At 40.7% G+C, this 21,135-nt stretch overlaps 2 protein-coding genes across 3 annotated transcripts; one reads left to right on the plus strand and one right to left on the minus strand.

The window, feature by feature from the left end:
- The first annotated feature begins 264 nt into the window (after nt 1-264).
- On the plus strand, nt 265-11,763 carry dis3 (DIS3 exosome endoribonuclease and 3'-5' exoribonuclease). The gene is made up of 21 exons (XM_061689503.1): nt 265-821; nt 1,465-1,622; nt 1,700-1,884; nt 1,961-2,034; nt 2,701-2,868; nt 3,194-3,355; nt 3,432-3,545; nt 3,861-3,998; nt 4,096-4,242; nt 4,543-4,659; nt 4,736-4,837; nt 4,976-5,040; nt 5,473-5,557; nt 6,454-6,581; nt 6,664-6,750; nt 7,415-7,571; nt 8,274-8,488; nt 8,685-8,853; nt 9,744-9,902; nt 9,968-10,090; nt 10,853-11,763. Exons 1-21 carry the CDS (start codon nt 603-605, stop codon nt 10,919-10,921), a joined length of 2,841 nt encoding a protein of 946 aa, XP_061545487.1. The 5' UTR covers nt 265-602; the 3' UTR covers nt 10,922-11,763.
- Nucleotides 11,764-12,067: 304 nt separating this feature from the next.
- bora (bora aurora kinase A activator) lies at nt 12,068-21,077 on the minus strand. 2 transcript variants are annotated; one of them, XM_061690443.1, is made up of 13 exons: nt 21,060-21,077; nt 20,883-20,933; nt 20,263-20,415; nt 20,075-20,181; nt 19,932-19,977; nt 19,078-19,156; nt 18,950-18,991; nt 18,829-18,885; nt 18,511-18,761; nt 16,859-17,012; nt 15,067-15,590; nt 13,982-14,122; nt 12,068-12,239 (listed from the first exon to the last, which is right to left on the minus strand). In XM_061690443.1, exons 3-13 carry the CDS (start codon nt 20,413-20,415, stop codon nt 12,219-12,221), a joined length of 1,575 nt encoding a protein of 524 aa, XP_061546427.1. In that variant the 5' UTR covers nt 20,883-20,933; nt 21,060-21,077; the 3' UTR covers nt 12,068-12,218. The 2 variants fall into 2 exon arrangements, with proteins under 2 accessions (XP_061546427.1, XP_061546428.1); XM_061690444.1 differs by having other exon boundaries at nt 20,272-20,415; nt 20,883-21,066.
- Nucleotides 21,078-21,135: the final 58 nt, after the last annotated feature.

The raw sequence follows: 21,135 nt of genomic DNA on the forward strand, positions 1-21,135 counted from the left end.
ACGTTATTAGTAAGACACATTCGTTGTACTAGTGCACTCTAGTTGTTCTACTAGTTGAATTGTCTTACTCGTGTTGACAAAAAAACGTATTAGTCCATGCACCTAAAGGTGGATATCTATGGAGATATCAAATATATCGTATAAAAGCTAAAAAAGATTTCATTACCACGGACACAAACATGCAGTTACTACCGCCAAACAATAGGGGCGGTGTGAATAATTTGCCTTGACACTGCCTACTAGCCTGGTTTTATCTTCCTCGTTTTGTTGCTAATCAACAAGATAGCGATGGCCGACCAAAAATAACTCCAACGTACAAGTAAATCGTTCACATATGACGTACAAAACCTTTGTGTGTTATTGATGCTAAATTGCCTTGCATGTTGTAGTTTATGACTGCATGTCATTAATTTGAACAAAGTCACGGTGAATACAGTTGAATTACATTAGGAAAGAACACCGAAGAGCATCCGGCCTTGTTTTAGTCGGCCCGCAGAACGGTTTACACATCCCTCTCACATGGGAACTTCAATTTTTATTTGTAATCAAATGTGAACCGAAAAACGCTCGAGTTTTGCTTTTGAAATATCTGTGCCGTCGTCATGTTGAAGTCTAAAACCTTCGTTAAGAAGACGCGGTCCGGCCGGGTGATGAAAATAGTGCGCGAGCATTACCTGCGAGACGACATTTGGTGCGGAAGCGAGGGGTGCGACGAATGCCAACAGGAGTCCACCGTGCTGCAGAGAGAAGCGTGCATCGAGAGCAACTTGTGCTCATTTTCGCATTACCTCATCCCGGACACTAATGTGGTGTTACACCAGGTAAGGAAACACATTTTGACGCTGTACCACGCTCGCTGAGGTTCTAAACCAAACAAGAAAGATATGCAAACATCCTAAAAACAAGAGTTAACATTATGCACAGTTGGAACATGAACACTGCCTATATACCAAACCATTCCTCTTTTGAAAGTCTGCTAGCTTCATGCTAACATATGATGCAAAACGCCATAGATGGGCGAACAAAAGTTAGCATAGAAGTTACAGTAGTTATAAACCTTCAAACAACTGCTACTTTAACACACACAGAGCCATAACACATTCAAACAAAGCATACAACAATAGTCACAGGTGTATATTGTCTGTTATTACTTGAGCTCCGTTGTGGACCTTCTCTGCCTATGTGGTTTAATTCCACTGCATGTTTTCCAGTAGACCTTCGTGCTGCCCAGTATGTTGCAACTCTAAATTCAAACTTGCCTGTAGACTGAAAAACTGCACGATGAGTTAAAAGTCTATGATATAATGAGAGCATGAACGATGAACGGCGATATAGCGAGGGTTCACTGTACTGTATATGGGTAATGGCCGTGATTTTTTTTTGGGGGGGGATATTTATGTTTTGGCATGTCAGCAATATTGTGTGTTTCATCCAAGTCATGCACATTGTTTTGGTATCCCACAGATTGATGTTTTGGAGGACCCTGTGATTCGTAACGTGGTGATCCTCCAGACCGTCCTCCAGGAAGTTCGCCACCGCAGTGCGCCGGTCTACAAGCGTCTCAAGGACCTCATCCACGAGGGAGAAAGACACTTCTACACCTTCACCAATGAGCACCGCAGGTAGCAAAGTGCATCTGCATGTCTCTCTTTTGGCTTCGCCTTTAGATGGGGTTGTTATTTTACTTTCATTCCCACAGAGAGACATTCGTCGAACGCGAACCGGGGGAGAGCGCCAACGACCGTAACGACCGAGCGATCCGTGTGGCGGCCAAGTGGTACAACGAGCACCTCGCAAGTCCCGATGGCCCTAAGGTGGTGCTCCTAACTAATGACCACGCTAACAAACAGAAGGCGCAAGAGAGCGGTCTGCTGGTGTACAAATGTGAGCTTTTTGATTGAATCTATTAGAATTGCTAGACTAATAATCGCCTGATAAAGCGTCTTTGTTCACACACTAGTTGAGGAGTACATCAAGGGCCTGATAGCAAACCCCGAGCTTGTGGATCGCCTGGCGTTGTCAAATGATGAAAAGGTAAGCACATCAGTCCCGCCTGGATTTCACTGGCTTTTTTTGTGATTGTTGTGCGCTAAAATGACTGATATTGTGGCAGTATATAACAAAAGGGCTTTTTTTAAGGGCTTTTGTTGTGATGAAATATAGACATTTAGGTTTTTTTTCCCCCCTCTTTCCTCTATCTCAGTGACATATAACGCACACATTCATGCACCTTATCTCTGATTACATTACACATTCTACTTGATATTCTAAAGAGGAATTTAGGTTGAATACGAGGAAAAATGCTGGTTCCGTATGAAGGTGGTGAGTTAGTAAGTCATTAATTATTATAGAACAGTGGTTCTCACACTTTTTACACCAAGTACCACCTAAATAAATACTTGGCCCTCCACATACCACCATGACTAACATTGAAATACAGTAGCATAGTAGGCCCACATGTTCATCAAAAACAAGGTTTTATTCTTCAAAAGTATATTTGTTATTGTATGCCACTGCATCGTTATGTACAGTTTGAACATTAACACTGCACTAAAATATAATTAAAAAAGTGTACTTACTTAAATAATGATTCAGATGTAAGTTCAGGTGTAGTACACAGGGATCGGTTGAGTTTCCTAAATTGTTGCGATCTCGACATGCAAAATCCTTATCTAATATTTGGCCTCTGATTCTCCTCAGAACGATATCACCTACAGTAGGGTGTTATTCCCCGAGCACCTCCCGCTGTCCAAGATCCAGGCCGGCATCAAAAGCGGCTCCTTCCTCCAGGGAACCTTCAAGGCTAGCAGGGACAACTACCTAGAGGCCAAAGTCTTTATCCAAAAAGACGAGGAAGACGACACAGAGGTATGCCATTTAAGCACTCAGAGGAGACATATTACAGTAGTACATTAGGAAATCAATTTTCCCCATTGAAATGAATTGAAATGCCATTAATCTTTTCCAGCCTCCAAGAAGCACCGCACATGTTTTATGTTTTTAAATGAACAGCACTGAGCACCATACAGTTTTATTTAAAATCATAATAAACTAGAATGTAAATAAATATTTTTTTTAAAAATAAAGTGTAATAACTGTACATACTATAAGTCAAGGCACACAGTACATTTTCTATATTATGTCTCCTTTAAGTGTATTTTGTGTTAAAACTCGCTTTTGCACATTTTCCCAGGTCCTCCTCCAGGGCCTACAGAACCTCAACCGAGCCGTGCACCAAGATGTGGTCGCAGTGCAGCTGTTGCCACGCAGTCAGTGGGTGGCGCCCTCTTCCGTCATGCTCCAGGATGTGGGCTCGGCCAAGGACGACACCACCGAAGAAGAGGAGGAGGACGCTGTAAATTGGCATTGCGCGTGCAATAGTCCAGTTTTGAGTCTGCTTCTGTACTTGATGATCGTCTGTCTGTGAGCAGCTGAGAAGTTCCGGAGGGGTTGTAGACAGGAAGCCCACCGGCAAAATAGTGGGCATCATCAAGAGGAGCTGGAGGCCCTTCTGCGGCATGCTCAATATCTCCCAAATCAAAGAGGTAATGTCAGACTAAGGCTGGGCAATATGGCCTGAATATAAAACCTTTTTTTTTTTCTTCCCCCACAAAAATCTGATTTCTGATTTTATATACGACGTTCTCCAGCCTATTCGTGAGTTACTACTCACAAATGGGTCAATTTGCAAAGTTCAGTTTAACTTTTCAACAATTTAACATGAAAAACCACCACGACAAATGAACTCAAATAAATTGATTAAATTCGATTCACCGCGCAGCCTTATGTTAGACCGTTCAGTCGTGTCACCTTGACGCCAGGCATCCACGCTCATGGCGTCGTCTTTGCTTTTCCTTTAGTCGACGCGCCACCTTTTCACGCCCGCGGACCGCTGCATTCCACGCATCCGCATCGAAACTCGCCAAGCGTCCACCTTAGCAGGCCAGAGGATCATGGTGGCCATTGACGGCTGGCCCAAAGACTCCAGATATCCAAATGTGAGTTGGAGCCAACTCCATTTACCACTTTTAAGTCATTGACATGTTGCATCTTAAATATTGTAATTGAGATTAAATGGCATTTTCTTCTCATTAGGGTCACTTTGTTCGTAGTTTGGGCGCGGCAGGGGAGAAGGATACAGAAGAAGAAGTCCTGCTGTTGGAGCACGATGTTCCCCATCAGACCTTCTCTCAGGCGGTGCTCAGTTTTCTTCCCAAAATTCCATGGAGCATCAAACCAGAGGTAATTGACGTCAATAGGAAAAATTGGACTTTGCCTCCTCTTTGCTGCTTTATCTTCCACTTGGGAAGACTATAACAACTCAGTACCTATATAATAATTTGAATTTAGTGCATTCATAAGACAAGGTACCATTGTATATACCTTTTCAGAAATTGTTGTTTGGTGGTGTGCTGTGAGGTTTTTAAAATGTAAAATTTGTCCATTAGCTCAATAAAGGATGGGAAACACTGGCCTTGTCCAACCACTGATTTGAGAGGTGTGTCTCAGTACTTTTGTCCATGTGTGTCTGTGTACATGCAGGACATGGTGGGCAGGGAGGACCTGAGGCATCTGACAGTGTGCAGTGTGGATCCTCCCGGATGCACAGACATTGACGACGCACTCCACTGCAGAAAGCTGTGCAACGGGAACTTCGAGGTAGATGTCTCATGCGCGCGCTCCTGTATGCAGTATGTAATGCGTATGTACGCTGTATAAAGTGTGTCTGTTGCAGGTGGGAGTCCACATTGCGGACGTCAGTCACTTCATCAGACCCGGGAACGCTCTGGACAAAGAGGCCGCCAACCGAGGCACGACGGTTTACCTTTGTGGGAAGGTGAGGGGAATCCATGCGCTAACTGCATAAAGTGGGGCACACTGACTGACAACCGGTTCAAATACAGTACATTTATAAATAAGTCATCATGTTTTAGCTGGGCAATTTACTTGCATGTGTTGTGTGTGTGTCCCACAGAGGATCGACATGGTTCCTGAGCTGCTGAGCTCCAATCTGTGTTCGCTACGCTCCAACATGGAGAGGTGAAGGGCGTTTATCCACATCACTGTCTCTCCAAATATTTTGGACCGACTGACTAACCTGGCGGCACGGTGGTTGACTGGTTAGCACATTTGCCTCACAGTCAGTTCTGAGGACCGGGGTCACCCTTGTGGAGTTTTCATGTTCTCCCCGTGCCTATGTGGGTTTTCTCCGGGTACTCCAGTATCCTCTCACATCCCCAAAACATGCAGGTTGATTGAAGTTTCTAAATCGCCCTTAGGTGTGAATGTGAGTGCTAAAGGTTTGTTGTTTATATGTGCACTGCGATTGGCTGGCGACCAGTTCAGGGTGTACACCGCCTCTTGCCCAAAGATAGCTGGGGTAGGCTCCAGCACGCCCGCGACCCTAGTGAGGATAAGCGGTACAGAAAATGGATTGATGAATGACTCTAACCTGGTTTTGTTTTATGCAAGGCTGGCTTTCTCATCTATCTGGGAGATGACTCAAGAGGCTGAAGTTCTAAAAACACGTTTTACCAAAAGTGTCATCAACTCCAAGGTATGGCACTGCCCAGACATGCACATGAACACGCCGTCGTACATATCTGCACTGATATGGGTACATGGGTGGACCAAAAAATTCTAAATCTATTGAGTGCAGTGGTATGTAAGCCACACGTACAAAATCGAATTTGTATGTGTACATAGTACACATGTAAGTGTACATAGTACACATACAAATGAGAGAAAACCAAAACTGCCAATCTTACTACAGGAAGGAAATACAAGTGGAACCAACACTAAGTAACACAGAAGTGAAAATAGATAAAAACATTGTTTTCCTTTCGCCTTCTCCTCTTCCCCAGTCCACTGGAAGAACTCTGCTGCATTTTCCTCACAGCACGCCAACAAGTTTGTTCATCTGAATCAAGTCTGCATCTGCGCAGTAAAAAGATGGAATAGTCCACTGAATGAGAAGCGAGTGGGGCACTCAGAACGGTTATGATAGATTAAGCATTTTTATTTATTTGTAAGTGCGGGAACAAAGACTAAAACAATAATAATTGCTCTAAATGGAAGAAAACTTTATCAGTCTTTATGAGACTTTTGAGTGGGCCCTGAAAATCTCAGCGCCACAGGCAATTGCTTGTGCTTGCCTAATCTAATAGTAAGTCCGCCCTTGTTTTTGGGCATGATGAGTGTGCGCTGAAGATTGCATGCAGACTTTATTTATAAAAGTGAACAGTTAACACACTGCTCATTAAAAAAAGGTCATAAACAGTAAACATGATTTGCCAAGTTAAAGAGTAGCTAAGAAAATAATACATGACACTCCTGAGATCAGAAAGATCCGTAAATAAGCCGCAGGGTTTAAAACTGGGGATGAAAAAAATACAGTCTTTAAGGCGGAATTTATAGTATCTGATTGTCAATTTGTCTCCTGGTTCAATGCAGGCATCTCTGACCTACGCAGAGGCCCAGATGAGGATCGACGACACCAGCAAGAAGGACGACATCACCAAAAGCCTACGCAGCCTCAACAAGCTCGCCAAAATCCTCAAGAAGCGCAGGATCGAGAAAGGGTGAGGTCTACGTAGAAAGCGGGATTACTTGTGTTATCATCGTTTACTGTACATTCCTCATCATATTCATGTTCTCCTTCAGGGCACTGACGCTGTCCTCCTTGGAGGTCCGGTTCCACATGGACAGCGAAACCCACGACCCCATTGAGCTTCAGACCAAAGAGCTCATGTGAGGACTTCCAAAAACTTATTACTAAACTAACTAAACGCAAAACAAAAAGAAATAAACGTGTATTTAAAACAACCACATAACTTTGTCTTAGTCCGCTAGCTTAATGCTAACACTTAATGGGAAAGACCATTGGCAGGCTATACGAATAGCATCCATGTTGCAGTGTTATCTTTTAAGCACAGATATTTGAATACATGTAGACAGATAATATAACCATAATCACGGGCATATATTCTTTATCATCTGTTAAAAATGGCTAATATTACTGTGGTTTACTAGAGTGACTGTCTCCATGTATATCTGTATTATATTGCCCCCAGGTGGCCAAGGTGCACACACCAACAGGAGCAGCATAATGTCCATTGAATTGCAGCAAAACAAATTGGCAAAAACTGTTTAATTTATTTTCATTCTATTTAAATAAGTCATTTAAATGATTTTTAGACCATTTGCGCTGTCCATTTTTAGGCAGCTGCCAGCATATACTAAAAATAATATCGACATTGCCCAGAACGATCTTTAAAAATAAAATGTTATTAAGAAAATGGCATTTCCATTTATTTCAAGGGGGGAAATTATTTCAGATACAAGTGTTTTAAGTTACAAGCGTGGTCACAGATTGAATCTCAAGGCACCACTGTAATAATCTTTTGGTCAACAGGGAGACCAACTCTATGGTTGAAGAGTTCATGTTGCTGGCCAACATATCAGTCGCCCAGAAGATTTACGACGAGTTTGCAGAGTGCGCCCTGCTGAGGAAACATCCGGCACCGCCGCCTTCAAACTACGACATCCTCCTGAAGGCAGCAAAGTCCAAGGTAGGTGAAGCACCCAAAAAAAAATAGAAAATGCAAATTTTGATTGATTTATTTTTGTTCTCCCCCCCCCCACACACACACACTTGGACCTTTTTGTGTGACTACAAAAATATCTGGAAAAGCGTATGAGAACATCTGGACTTTATTTTGGGTTATTCAGTAGACGGTGGCAGATTTGTGCTAACTCCCGTTTAACATGAGTTTGACTGTGATTGGTTAATTCTAAACAAAGTTAAAAGAGGATTTGTACACTTGTGTAACTACATTGTTATTTTTACTTTGCACTATCAAAGACTTTTTGTTGAGTTGTACAGGTTATCGATCACATTAATGGTGGAAAATGCTTTATCTTTGTAAAAAAAAAAAAAAAAAAAAGAACTCACAAAAAGCTGGGACTTAAACAGGGGTGTGTAGTCTTTTTATATCCACTGACTGTACAAAGCTTGTCTCTCACCCGCGATGTATCAGTTCAACGTGCTTACTAAGTAATACGATGGTCAACTTAAAACTTTTTATGGATTAATTTGAGTTTTATATTTCTAAATAAGTAAAATTAATCCAAAATCTGAAAAGAATTGGTGGAACAGCCTCCTGGAACAGATCATGTTCAAGTTCAGGGGGTCCACTGTGCATGCATAAAAATTCCCATGTTCATGTTCAAACTGAAATGCAACACTTTCTTTGTTTGATTGTGTGATTTAGGATGTGCTGATCCACACGGATTCGGCTAAGGCGCTGGCTGACACCCTGGAAGCGGCCAAAGTGGACGGCTTTGCGTACTTCAACACGCTGCTGCGCATCCTGGCCACTCGCTGCATGATGCAGGCCGTCTATTTCTGCTCGGGCATGGACAGCGACTTCCACCACTACGGTCTCGCCTCTCCCATTTACACGCACTTCACGTCGCCCATTAGGAGGTATTACTCACTCTAAACCGCAAACAATAGGCACCAAGGTACATTTGGGTGAAATGAAAATGATGATGACCAAAGCCTGTATTTATGGTTGGACCCCTAGATATACCTCAATAGTTTTTTTTCCACCCTGAAGTACCCTAAAAGGTGTATTTTGACCTCTTCCCAACTAAATATCAACTACTATCCTGATGCGCAGGTACGCTGACATAATAGTGCACCGCCTTCTGGCTGTGGCCATCGGAGCAGACAGCACCTACCCGGATTTGACGGACAAACACAAACAGTCGGCGCTGTGCAACAACCTCAACTACAGACACAAAATGTCGCAGTATGCTCAGAGGGCGTCCGTGGCCTTCCACACACAGGTTAGTGGACAAACACAATGGTTTCCTGGGTTAAAGTGGTCCAGTTCAGGAAAATTGTTAATTTAGGGCAGGTCAAAAACACCATCATTTATAGAATGCATTATATAATTCAGTCCAAAATATTCTCTTCTCACAGCTTTCTGGCTCACACATATCCACTCGGCAAGCAGTCAGAATAAGTAGGCCGACTAGCGTCACATGGTATTGACTTACAATGCACACGATTGGTCTATGTATTTACTTTTCCACATACATTTTCAGTACAGTACCAGTGCCGTGACTATAAAAGCTGCTAAAATGTTGGGCAGGTAAAAATAAGATTATCTTCAATCGGCCAAAATAAAAAATTTAGAAATTAAGACAACCTTGTATCCACAAAAGTTGCGCTGTACCAGTTGCAATAAGACTCCTGTAAATCCACCAAAAGTTGCATCTGTTAAAATGAGAAAATAAACTAAAATACCATAAATCCATCATAAACTGCACAGGTTAAAATAAACCAGGCCTAAATCCTTCAAAAGTTGCAGAGGTTGAATGTGACTACCTTAACGCCCTCATTAATTGTGCCAGTTAAAATAAGACTAGCCGAAATCCCACAAAGTTTGCTCAGGTCTAAATAATATTATCGTAAATTACCCAATAGTTGCGCAGGTGAAAATAAGACTCTTAAACCCTCCAAAATTGCCTACATTAAATAGGAAATGCAAATGTATTTAAAAGTTAAATATAACTGAACTGTATTTGGGCAGTGGTTCTCTTGCATACCACACTGGGACCTGGTATTATCTGCATTTACACTGTTTTAGTGTAAATGCAGATAATACAAAAACAAATGTGTCCGCATTAGTGCTTGTAGCAGTCAGTTTCACCCCACCCCTCCCTCTTTCCAGTTGTTCTTTAAGAGCCGAGGCATCGTGAGCGAGGAAGCATTTGTCCTGTTTGTGAGGAAGAACGCCATCATCGTACTCATCCCGAAGTTCGGCCTGGAGGGAACGGTCTTCTTCGACGGCAAGGACAAAAGCGGCCCTAACCTCGTATTTGATGAGGAGGTAATAAAGGCGCAATGCGTGTTATGAGGTTCTGCTGTCTAACCACTGTCACGTTCTGTATTCAGCGTCCATCTCTGACTGTGGAGCAGCACACCTTCCATATTTTTGACCGGGTGAAGGTCACTGTCAGCCTGGATGACTCCAATGTTCAGCACCAGAAGATACGCATGGCCTTGACTGAGCCCGTGGTAAGGATTGACTCCACTTGTTAGCGCAGAAGTGGGCAAATTTTAAACCCAGGTCATTCATAGATAAGATTTGTTCTGAGTTACTAAACTGGTCACGGAACAAATTGGTCTACCATTGTACCTATAAATAGCAAAATCAGAAAAACTAATTTGCTCTTTGTATAAATGTAAAATTATATTTAACCCATTATCCAATAAAATTAAACTGTTGGATGAAATAAAAAATTAAGATTAAATTAATACAATTACATTTTAAGAAGAAAAAAACATCTACCAATATAAATATACATTATAGTGATGTACAGTGCATCCAGAAAGTATTCACAGCGCTTCACTTTATTCAAATTTGGCTATAGTGGATGGAATACATTTTTGTTGGGGGCGACATAGTATACTTATGTCCATGTATTTGTTTTTCAAAATACATTACACTAAAAAATAGTGTAATATACACTATTTTATAGTAATACACTAAAAAAATAGTAATTACACTAAAAAATATTTTTCTCATGTCATTATAGGGTGTTGCGTGTAGAATTTTGAGGAAAAAATATTTTTTTTCATCCATAACAAATTTGATTGATGTAGATGTTTTTTTTTGTTTGTTTTAAACTGTATGAATATAACCTATTTTGGAATAAGGCTATAACATAACACAATGGAAAAAGTGAAGAGCTGTTAATACTTTGCCCACTACTGGGTTAGCAGCTAATAATACAATGTTATCTTCCCCAAGTGAGATTCCCTCAATTTTCCCTTCAGATCCCAGGTGTGAGTGTTTCAGCCACGGACGTTGAAACGCAAAAAAAGAAGCCCAAACTGGACCGTTGAGCCATCCCTTTCCATCGAGAAATGAACTTGTGATTCTTCTTTGGACAATTTAATGAGACTGCCATACAACCTTGTTTTTTCCTCTTAATTCAAAGGGGTTTTATGCTTAGATTTATTTTGTTTGCACATCCTTACATGATATCTAAAATTCAATATTTTATGTTTTAAAAGGTCAAAATAAAGTGATGGGCAGTGTGCTTCATCACCTCCAATGTCACTATTGAAAGCAGTGTTGGGGCGCAACTAATTATTTATAACTAGATTACATAATTACAAAATGTTATTGCAATCAATTTTATTACTGGGAGAAAATGTGTAATTAAATTAGTTGCTTTTTGAAATTTTCAAGGTTACAATTTTAGTTACATTTGAACAATAGCCACAAAAGCAAATTTGTTTTCCCCCATGTCACTCTCTCTGGTCATGTGCCATTATGCCATAGTCTCAACTTTCTCAAAACATTTTTTAGAGGAATCATCCAAGGGTCATGTTGGTGTATTCATTTGAAATTAAGTAGTCAAACGTAATTATTTATCTTACTTTAAGTAACTGAAATAGTTACACTATTATTACATTATCAACAGGGTAACTTGAAATTGTAACCAACACTTTTTACAAGTAGAAACATTTCTTTTTTAGGGTTCAGGCAAACAGCATCATGGATTTCACGAGTTAGTTATAATTTTTGCTGTATCACGTACTGCAGTATGTGGACATGAGTTGCTTCTTTCCAATGAAGAATGAATCTTATAATCTAATTTTTACTCTGCCATTGTCGCACTGTCATGTAAAAAGAAGCGACGCACCACCATATGGAGGACTGTCATGTTGGCATTCAATAAAGTGACAAGTATTGTTCAGCCATGAGTTTTGTGACTTCAATCATAAGCAAAAACACTCAGGATCACAAATAATACACTAAAGACCAAGAGAGTCAGTCATTCAGGTAATTTCAGTATTCATTAATTGTCATATTATTGGCATACTAAAAAAAAAAAAAAAAAGCCACCTGAATCTTTGAGTAAAAACATTATTTAAATACTGTATAAAAATTGTTGTAATAAAGTTTAACTTAAACACATGGAGTACAAATCTGATCATCACTAACATGATTGTGTCAGCACCTAACAAAATTGCAGCCTCACCCACCCACTACGTTTCCTCTAATGTGCCAGCACCACCGTGTGAAAACCGATTGTACAACTTCATTTAATGCCTCCAAAAACGACTGTATTGTTAAAAAAAAAAAAAAAAAAAGCTGCAAGAAGTGGATGTCCCTTTTGATGTGTGAAACAGTTCATTGATGAGGATACCGCACCTGGAAAAGGACAAAGTCAACAGGAGTTTAAGAGTTTCAAAGTTCCAGACCCACCCGCAATAAGTGAAGAGCTGATGCATCTAGATTCGAGATACTCTATACTGTACTGTATAACAAAATGGTTAGTTTAGTTCCACCCCACCCACAGGCTTGAAACATTATTCCGTAGCACCTGTGCTCCAAATAAGTGCCAAAGTGTGCCTGCTTCAAGGTATTTGTCACTTTCAGTTGAAGTTCGTCATGGCCCGGTTACAGATTTAAAGGTAACTGCTGCTTTAACACACATAAACAGAGCATACAAAAATACCTTATGTATTCTCTAGGCTCTGTGGGAATGACTCTTATTGGAGCTTTCAGCAGTTGGGGACCTTCTCTACCTCTTCATCTTGCCCTAATTATGCTGCAGCTCATCCAGTAGCACCTCAGTGCTGCCTAGCACATTGTGGCACGTGATACTACTCTGAAGGTACGAAACTCTAAATGATGGAGGGAATGTAAGTGTGAATGGTCGTGTGTCTACAGTATATTTAACCTGAGATGAATGATGATGAAAATGAATGGATGTATTGTATGAGAGCATTTCAGTATTATGTGTGAGTGCATTTTAGTACTATGTGAGAGTGAGTCGGTAGCGTGTGAAATTGATTTTTTTCATTTGTGTTCTGAGAGGATTTCAGTTGTGTATGTGAGTGAATAACTGTTCAGTTGTGTGTGTGGCGTGTTTTAGTAGTCTATGTGAGAGAGTTCCAGTAGTGTATCCTTGACAGGCCCTCGTATTACACATTGGTTGTTCAAAAAATCCATCAGAGAGCATTTCAGGGCTGGCTGGAGAAAGGAATACCTTGAGTTTCTATTTATAGTCTGAGAGCCTTTCAGTTATATGAGAGCATTACAGTTGTGTGTGAGAGGTAATCCCAAATTATTTCCCTGACGGCCCCTCATATTGTTTTTCATCCCCAAAAATACTTTTCTGCGTTTTTCTTTTTACGAGAGCATTTCAAAATTTGTGAGAGGACTCCAGTAGCCTGTTTGAGTGTTTCAGTAGTGTGAGCGAGAATAAAATTATTTGGTGTAGTGTTATGTTGACTTGTCACTCATGTGTGTCGTTAATTTTTCAGTAATGTGTGTGAGAGAGGTTCAGTAGTGTATGAGTGAATAATTTTTCAGTTGTATGTGTGAGCGCATTTAAGGAGAATGAGAGTGTGAACAATTTTTCCGTCAGTGTGTTTCAGTAGTGCATGTGAGTGAATTATTGTGTGTGAGAGCGTTCCAGTCCCTGACAGCCCCTCATATTACAGCGGTTTTTCAAATAGTTTTGAGCTTCTCTTGATATTATGAGAGCATTTCAGTTGCCAGTGTGAGAGCGTTTCAGTAGCATGTGTGAGGTAATCCTAAATTATGTCTCCACACACTGCGGTTACTGAGAAGAACATTCTTCTTTTATCTATGGGTAACAGTTAACAGTTTTTAAGTGACACCACATCAGCTTCATCACTAAACATGGACTGTGCGCTGACTACCATCATTTTCTCTTATCCTAGGCAGATGCTTTTGTCCGACTTCGTCATCCTCTGATATAATCAAACAGGAACTATGACCCTGAACATAATCCAAAGTTTAAATTAGTCATTAGCTGGCAAAAGTCAGTAAATCAAGGTACCACTGTACATCAAACCATGAGTCACTGTATAGATTTACCCTCAGAGTTTCTGTACTGTAACAATCAAGGGTGTTCGTGGTACCTTCACTTTTGAGGGTTTGTTGAGGTGGAAGGTATCTTCCGCAATGTTGGTGCTGAAAGACTCTTTGCCGTGATAGTCAGAGCCGAGGCCGTCGATCAGACTGCCTGCCCCCGTTGAGGTTGTTTGGTACCCGCTGTCCACCTGCACAACGCCACATGTCTGGTTGTTATCCCAACATTGATTAAAGAAGGGTTTGAACATGTGAGTTACATACAACATTACATAATTTTTTTACAGTCCTGGGTGAACTGGAGCCTATCCCTGCTGACGAGAGGCAGTGTACATACATTTAAAAAAATATTTTTAAAAGAGGAATTAAAAATAAACAACTGAAAAAAAATTTGGTTGCACCAGTGTGCACAACGGCTTAGAAATGGGGATATGGCTGTGTTCTGAATTTCTTCACATTCAAACTCAGGACACACCTGCCGCAATGTAGAGCGGGTCTGATTAACCCCAAATAAATTTCAAATGTTCATGCAGCTGCAGGAAAGCAAAAAAATAAATAAATAAATGTCAGGAAAAGCCTACGAGAAGATCTGAAATGTATTTGGTCTTCAGTATCCCCCCCCCCCCCCACCACCACAAAAAAATACCATATTTTTTCCAGACCCCAACTACCAAACTTCCCAGTTAAAAAAAATCTGTTACTTCGATGTTAATTTTTTTTTTAAATGAATTTGAGTAACTAGATGTGTAGTATGTAAATCAATCAATCATCCAATTAATTGTTTGTTTTCATTATTCAGAATATGAGTGCCAGTATGTTACCAAATAATTCCAGAAAACTAGGTAGGTAATATAGCGCCTAGATTACATTACATTAAGACCAAACCCAAAAATTTTTAATGTTCAATGCATGGCAGAAAATAAAGTGGCAACAGTCTTGGAAACATACATATTTTACGAAATATGTTTCCATTTCCCATACTTTTCCAGGCCTGAAAATTTATCGAAACCAATTCCATACTTGCATAAGTACTCAGGACTGTGCTCCACTGTACTGCCCAAAACATTTGGCGAATCCCCCCCCCCACACACACACACACAAAAAGAGGATTAAAAAGTAAATAAAAAATACAAACCTGCATACTGGAATCAAAGTGTATACTGCTGCGCTCCGCCAAAAGAGAGACAAATATTTGAGAGGTTTCCATGGCCGACACATTGCCCATACGAGAGCTGGTCAGCCTTCCAGGAAGGCCTCCGTTGTCTCCCTCCTCATCCTCCTCTTCCAGTTTGCCATCCATCCTCGATTCCTGATCCTTCTCCATCTTGACAGGCTCCATGAACCCCGAGCTTTCAGCGTTAGGAGCAGAATTGTCCTGAGCCAGAAGGGAGGATCTGTCCGGCTCCACCGAGAGGACGGAAGGCGAGACCTCTGCCTCCTGGGGGTCTGGCAGCCTGGGGTTGAGGTCCGAGGAGATGAGCGGCGGGGTGGTGCAGCAACGGAATCGAGGCCTGGGATTGGCTCGGGGATGGTGCTGGTGTAGAGAACAGGTACGGATGGGAGAGCAGCCTTCCACGTCTGGACTCATGGTAAAGGAGGGGAGATCCACGTCCAGGGGCACGCTGTGGGGAGTCAAACTGCTAGGTCGCTTCCACTCGGCTGAGGAGGATCAGAAATAAAAGTGTCACACATGAGCTTTAGAGCAGGGTGGGAGAACTTTTGTGCTCAAGGGCCAAATTTGATTTTTAAAGAGAGCCAGGTCATTTGTAGATGATGTAAAAGTCAAAATGTGGATGTAAAATAGTTTATTTGAATAATCCATTTTCCTTTTATTATTATTTATAATTAAATTAATTATAATAAATCCACTATTTAACACAATAAAAAATGTTTTGCAGTAAGTCAACGAAACAATTGTTTAATTAGATGAATTACAAAATTTTTAAAATTTGTTTTAATGAACCCATTTTAGAAGTTAAGTTCTAACCACTCGGCCATACAGTCATGATGGTTAACCTACAGTCAGCTGAAAAGTGATGTCAGCTGAAAAGTGATGTCTGCTTTCACAGTGCAGGCAACAATTTAATAAAATGTGTCTGTGAACTAAGATCTGAATTTACCTTCAAAATTGCTTTGAAATCAATAAATAGTTTCAACATCTGCACCTCTGCAAACTGGCTGGCTGAGATTGCTGCTTGAGAATATTACCGCAAATGGCATGGGCTGACTCGGCTCCATGTCTGGGAGGTGGGAGGGTTTAACAGTAACTCCATTTAGCGTTATAGGCTAGAAGCCACCATCTTTTGTACTGCACATGTCAAACATTTAACGAGAGTCATTAGCTAAAGTGTTTATGCACCCTAAACCGGACGTTGCGTCAGTATATGTGACAACCACAGGTAAACGAAACAATTTTATTTATCATTAATTGTATACTACTTATCCAATTCATCTAAAAATAAATATCACTTTTGTCCTTTTCAAGGGGAGTCTGTAGCATTAACCAAGAGGAGGAAAATCACTATAGAAAATGGATGGACAGTTCTTGAATAAAGTCAGTCCAGTATCGTTCCTTGTCGTCCCAAGGTTGAAACGCAGGAGAGGCTGAGCTTTTTGCTGCCGCAGCCCCCGAACTGGAATGAGTTGCCCCTCCAGGTTAGACTAGCTCCCACACTCCTTATATTAAAAACCAGTTTAAAAACCCATTTGCTCTCCCTGACATTCTCAGAGCCTTTAAGAGAGTTGGCAGTGTGTGCTTTGATTTTATGATTGTGTTGTCTTTTTATGTCCTGCATTTGTTTTATGTAATTGGTGCTACAGTATACAGTATGTTATATTTTATATCTGCTGATGTACATCGCTTTGGTTAATTCTATTGTTTTTAAAGGTGATTTATGAATAAACAGAATTGGATTGGAGTACCATACCTGAGCCTGTGGGTGTGCGCAGCGTACATACAACGATGGGTGAAATGGTGGGAGAGGCTGTGCTAGCAGGTGATGACCTATCAGGGAAGAGCGGGCTGGCATTGCTGCTGTCCCGGAAGTAGCCAGTCTGGATCGGACTGGATGAGAATTGACCCTGTAGAGCAGTGCAGAAAATGAGGTCGTTTGAATGTTTAAGTTACAGTGGTCCCCTGATTTATGAGTTTAATTTGTTCCATTACCAAGCTCGTAACTCAATTACCGTAATTTCACATGTATAATGCGCACCCCCCCCCCCAAAAAAAAAATTGTCAAAAGTCAATAGTGCGCATTATACATAGGTATAGGAGAAAATGAAAAAGACTTTCATATTTTATAATGTATGCCACCTTCTAGAGGTTATGAAAAAGCTGTACACTTGCATTCCAATATGCCACCGCCCCCTAGAGGTTATGACAAAGTTGTACACTGTCATTCTAGTATGCCACCTAGAGATTATGAAAAAGGTGTAGCCTACACTTTCAATCCAATATGACAGGGGTACATATGACTGCATATATATATATATGCATATATAAAATTGTGCTGATAAGCTTACATACCCAGGTAGAATTTGTGAAATATTGTTTTTTAATACAACTGATGACTGCAACAACAACCATCATTAATTTATTTATGGTTATATATATTTTTTAATGCTTTTATTTATGGTATATATTTTTTTAATGCTTTTCTGAAATGCTTGACTGTTTAATTTGAATCTCATTAAAATAAAATTAAATGTGTTTCACCTAATCCATGTTTTCTTTAAAGAATTGTACCCATCTTACAAATTCTGCCTGGGTAATCAAACATATGAGCACAACTGTGTTTTCTCATTTACTAAATAAAAGTAGGGCTGTGAATTTCAAAATAAGTAAATAAAAATAAAGTATTATGTGTTCAAATAAAGTGCTTAACTTCATCATAATTCTTGGGGAAAAAAACTAAAAATACAGATAATAATTCATATTTTGATATGGGTAGAAGCCAAATCATGCATTGTAAAAATGCATTATACCTAGGTTGAAGGGTTTTCCAGAATGTTTAGGTCAACTTTGGGGGTATGCATTATACTTGGCTGCGCATTATACATGAGAAAGTACGGTATCTCGTATTATCAAATCATATTTTTATTACATAAAAAAATAGCACTGTAAAAAACAATGTAAAGAAACAGAGGTTATGAAGGGTAATTACATACTGTAGTTTTTGTATGTTGGATGTGTGCATTTAAGGGGCGGGGTCCAGTGAGTGACAGCAGAAGTTGTAGTTGGATGTTCGTTTGTGTGTAAGCGTCTGAACATGAGTTGTGGCCTACAGCAGCTCCTTGGGATTTGTCTCATTTCGTATTTGTGTGTTTATCTGTTTGTCTCATTCAATAAAAAGCTGAAAGTGCTTTGGGGGCTGCGGGGGCTATGCCCACATGCGAGGGCATTACAGTAAAACAATTCCTTAATTTTTCCCCCCACCTCACTTCAGCGGCGGCGTGTCTGAAACGCGATCGCAACAAAGCAAAAAAAAAAAAAGACAAAGCGAGGGCTTGTAAGTTGAAAAACCTGTAAATTGAGACACTCGTAAGTCGAGGTACCACTGTATTTGTGTTTTGGACTCACCGTAGAGGGAGTTGATCCCGACACACTGCATGACAATGGAGATGAAAAGATGGCAGATTGTCCCACAAAATTCTGGGTCAACAGCGGCCTCTCTTCCCGGGAGTGCCCTCTCTCTGGGCTCGGGGGACTGGAGCTGTCTGAGCCACTGCAGCTGCCTTGGCCATCCAGGAAGAGTTTGCGCCTCAAAGAGGAAGAGCTGAGGCTCTCCTGAGAGGCATCGCTCGTCGCCTCTTCACTGCGGTAATACTCCCCTAGGAGACGATCACCGTGAGATGACAACGGGAGAGAAACATTCGGACTGGGCTATTATCGGCTTACCAAGAAGTCTCTCCAAATCAAAGCCCAACGGTAACGAGAGGCTCGTCTGACAGGCAACTGCAACACAAACTAGTTAATTACTGGTGAAGGGAAAAGTTCCTAACAATGAAAAAGTACGGACCTGTTTTTTTTTCCTGCTCCTCTATCATCGGCGATAGAGACCCTGAAGATACACAACAATACGCTAAGATGAAAACAAATCTTTTAAATCCAGATATGTCTAGAAAACAATATGGCGAGGAAGCAAACCTGTCTTATACATGTGAGGGGCTTTCTGGGTGTCTGACAAAGACCATGGCGAGGGCACAATTGCTCCCTTGGTAAAAAACTGGATGGGGACACGAACAATACACATTATATCCATGTCATGCATGTACATATTATTCACTATATTTCCATCCATCCGTTTTCTATACTTTGTTGTCATTAGGGTCGCGACTGAGCTGGAGCCCAGCTGATTTTGGCCAACAGGACACATGCTCTATAGATAAGCAACCATTCCCGCTCACATTCAAGCCTACGGACAATGTCGTCTTCAACGAACCTAATATGTATGTTTTTTGTCATGTGGGAGGGAGCCGAAGTACCCTTACATATACTATTAAATTCATTGCATTAATTGTCCTTTTCTGATGTTTTAATATTGGTGTTGTTCCATGCTTGATGATCACAAGGCTACATGGTCACACAACTGTCCTGTGTTCCAGCCGCATACCCTGGATTGTTTTGACTATATCACTAACTATGTGGATGTTCACTTGCCTGACATCAGGTTCAGTCCACCTCAGTGATGGTGTGAATATAAGTATGACTGTAAATGTTTGTCTGTCTGTGTGCCCCGTGATCGACTGGTGACCAATCCAGGGTGTAGTCTGGCTTTTCCCTGAAGTCAGCTGGGATAGGCTCCAGCTCCCTCACATCTCTTAACAGGGTAAGGGGTAAATTAAATAGATGGATGGACATTTTGACTACCCATAGCTTTAATAGGATTTGCATCACCTTAATACAGTAGCACACATTATACAGTAGCGTTGATGCGTAGCATATATTGACAAAAGGGGTGTAAAAATGTATAAATTGTCTCATCTTGCATCACAACATACCTGCTCGATAGCATTCTGACGCTTTTCTTCAATGTCGAAGTCTGTCCTTGAGATTTCAAGAAGCAAAAGATACTTTTAAGCCAACTTGTTACCCTACCTGGAAGAATTTCACGCACTTTAATTGAAGCATTTAATTTTACTACCTTGTCTGGCTAAGGTAAAACGACTGTCGCTGGATCTCCTCTTGATCTATGTGCACTGGGAGAAGACTGGCCATGTCGTCGATTGACCAGTTGAAGCCGGGGGGAGCCTGTGCAAAAGTGGATCGACGCTTACAGACACAATATGATACAGCATTTGTCATGTAATATGAAATGAGGGTAGGACTTACATGACTTACATCTTGTGATAACTTGAAAACGGATGGACTAGGCACCAGGGGCTCACGGAGGTGGTGGTAGTCGTTGGGACTCTCGAATGGATTCCTTACTGAAGGTTTCCCTGGTGTTTCTGGAGTGATGTGTGGCTCTGGGTTGTCCCCCATCTTTTATAGTCACAAAAAAAAAAAAACCACAACAAAATATTTTGATCAGCAAAAAGGTCATTGAACAGATCCCAAACAGTAAGGCACAGCATATTAGTGTGCTGTGAGAGATCATCAGATTCCCCACGGGAAATGTTCCAAATACAATTAACTGAAAAGATTATTTTTATTCATTCTTACATCATGCAGTACATACACAATATATATATATATATATATATATATATATATATATATATATATATTTATTTATTCAGCTAAGCCAGCGACGTATAGTAGTGAAAGGTCGAACAAATAAATGCTCTTCCACTACCAGCCACATTATTATTATGTCAATATTAAATACTTTATGTGACATGTTTTGCTTCGTGGTAAACCGTAAGATTTTTCTCATGTAAAATATGTGCTTTGGCTCAATAAAGGTTGAGAAATACTGTCCTACAAGACGACATCTTGTTTTACCTTACCTTAGTTTCCTGGTTTTCGTTCGAGAAGAGAGGATTCCCTTGTTTTTTTAGCTTCAAAACGATATGATATATATATGTACAATTTACGTGATTGTCACATGATAGAATAATCCAATATTTTGAAGCCACAGACGACCAAAAGCCACCCGAGAATTAAGGTAAAGGAAGCGTCCTTACTAGTGAAGCGCTTTTGGACTTTTATTTCAATTTCGCCCTCGGGACCCACCGGCCAATAGAAACATTCCAGGATGTC

Source organism: Phycodurus eques, chromosome 11 (assembly GCF_024500275.1).
Source record: "Phycodurus eques isolate BA_2022a chromosome 11, UOR_Pequ_1.1, whole genome shotgun sequence".
Lineage (NCBI taxonomy): Eukaryota > Metazoa > Chordata > Actinopteri > Syngnathiformes > Syngnathidae > Phycodurus > Phycodurus eques.

Coding starts and splice junctions, on each gene's coding strand:
- bora (XM_061690443.1), bottom strand. CDS start 20,415: ATGGGGGACAACCCAGAGCCACACATCACTCCAGAAACACCAGGGAAA. Junction 20,182..20,262: donor TATCACAAGATGTAAGTCAT/GTAAGTCCTACC, acceptor ACTTTTGCACAG/GCTCCCCCCGGCTTCAACTG. Junction 14,123..15,066: donor ACTTTGATTCCAGTATGCAG/GTTTGTATTTTT, acceptor GGCGTTGTGCAG/GTGGACAGCGGGTACCAAAC.
- dis3 (XM_061689503.1), top strand. CDS start 603: ATGTTGAAGTCTAAAACCTTCGTTAAGAAGACGCGGTCCGGCCGGGTG. Junction 3,356..3,431: donor AAGAAGAGGAGGAGGACGCT/GTAAATTGGCAT, acceptor GTCTGTGAGCAG/CTGAGAAGTTCCGGAGGGGT. Junction 5,558..6,453: donor AAAGTGTCATCAACTCCAAG/GTATGGCACTGC, acceptor GGTTCAATGCAG/GCATCTCTGACCTACGCAGA.